Source organism: Corvus brachyrhynchos, unplaced genomic scaffold, assembly GCF_000691975.1.
Source record: "Corvus brachyrhynchos isolate BGI_N302 unplaced genomic scaffold, ASM69197v1 scaffold59, whole genome shotgun sequence".
Classification (NCBI taxonomy): domain Eukaryota; kingdom Metazoa; phylum Chordata; class Aves; order Passeriformes; family Corvidae; genus Corvus; species Corvus brachyrhynchos.
The window spans coordinates 4316037-4317824 of NW_008246054.1; the positions used below are offsets into that span (position 1 = coordinate 4316037).

At 43.2% G+C, this 1788-nt stretch overlaps 1 protein-coding gene across 1 annotated transcript in view; it reads left to right on the forward strand.

Annotated features, from left to right (window-relative positions):
• The window catches only part of TTF1 (transcription termination factor 1), a 10972-nt gene that overhangs the window by 1409 nt on the left and 7775 nt on the right, over positions 1-1788 (forward strand). The window contains exon 3 of the mRNA XM_008642191.2: positions 1-101. This exon is cut by the window's left edge and continues 747 nt beyond it. Within this exon, the coding sequence (XP_008640413.1) occupies positions 1-101 (101 nt within the window). The remainder of the gene's footprint in view (positions 102-1788) is intronic.

A 1788-nucleotide genomic window follows, 5' to 3' on the forward strand; every position in this document is an offset into this window, starting at 1 on the left:
ACACCCAGTAAAGCAGCTGAAAAGACTCCAGCACATGCTAAAAAGGCCAAAAAAAGCAGCACTGTTGTCATGGAAGAAAGCTCTTTGGAGTGTGACATGATGTAAGTTTAGGTTTTGTTTGTGGGGTTTTTTCCTTCCTCCACTCCTCAGATATGTTCCTTTCAGGTTATTTGGGTCCCAGATTTTTCATCATTCTGTTTTGTATGTGTTTTAAAGAAAAACTTTCAGCTTGTACAGCATATTGAGGCATTAGAGATCTACTTTAAATGCTCAGCTTTCTTGTGGAGATACAATAACAATTTTGAGGAATGCACCACCATTGCCTTCCGTGTAGGCTCTTTTCTCCTCTTTAAAACTGTAGGTGTAGAAATAATTTACGTGCAAACAATTCACATTTTAAAAAAAGTGGGGGGAAAAGAAAGGGTTTTCGTTTTTTAAACTTGATATTTTTAGGGAACATGTGCATTTTAACCAAGCAGCTAGTAAGGTCAGCTAAACAATTTAATGTTCTATGCAAATAAATGCTCATGTAAGTAGTTCTTGATGCCTTTACAGTGTCTAGAACACAAAACAGGAGCACTAGTAAGAGACAGATGGAAAAAATCTGACTGCCAGTGGTAGCAAGAGACATTATTTCTTCAGTATGCCCATGGGTGAGAGTTCTTTGGATTTTCAGAACTTCAGAAAGCTCCTTGATTATTTTAAGTATAGAAATTTGGTACTAAATTACAATTTTTCGATTATGTTAAAAGGTTGGAAATGCAAGGCAGTGGATGTGTGAAGTATTTTTTCTTCTGTAATGTTTTGTTCTGTGGTTTGACACTGCTTAAAATGTCAGGCACCCACAAAAACCCTTCACTCACTCTCCTCTGCTGTAGTTGGGCAAAGGAGGGGAAAAAAAACTAAGAGCTCATGAGTTAAGGACTGAGAAAAAACACTTTAAGGGCAAAACAGGTTCAAATTTAAAGGTATAAAGTAAATTTATTATTTTAGAGGAGGATGATGAGGAGTAAAAGAAGCCTTTAAAACACCTTTTTCCCCCAGTCCCTCCCTTCTTCCCACTGACAGTGCAGGGAGACAGGGCCATGGGGGTTGGTCAGTTTGTCACCTGAGATCTTCTCTTTGCTCAGGGGGAGGAGTCTTTTCTCTGCTGTGCCCTGGGGTCCCTCCCACGGGAGACAGAGAAGGGAGACAGTTCTCTGTGAACGTCTCCAGCGTGGTTCTCATTTCCCAAGCAGCAGTTCTGCCAAATCTGCTGCAATGTGAGTCCCTCCCACAGACAAACAGTCTTCCCAGAACTCTTGTGGCGTGGGTCACTCGTCCATGGGGTGCAGTCTTTTAAGGATAGGCTGCTCTAGTTTTGGAAGCAAGGGCCCTCTTTCTCTCTATTCGGGTTTCCCACTGGATTACAGCTTTCTCTGGCATCCACCTGCTCCAGCATGAGCACTTTTCCCACAGGCTGCAAGTGGAATTCTGCACTCCACATGGACTTCATGGATTACAGGGGGACAGTTTGTTTCACCGTGGTCCTCACCACGGCCTGCAGAGGAATCTCAACTCTGACATTTGGAGCACCTCCTCCCCCTTTCTTTCCACTGACCTTGGTGCCACCATGTTGTTTTCCCTCACATGTCCTCACTTCCTCCGACTAGAAGAAAAACTGCTGCTCATAGGCACCATTGCCAACAAATTCCACCAATTCCAAGATTCTTGCAGCATCCTGCAGTGCTGAGGGGTTGATTTCCCTTAGGTTCTGCATCAGGGAATTGCTCACCGTGTTTTCTCCAC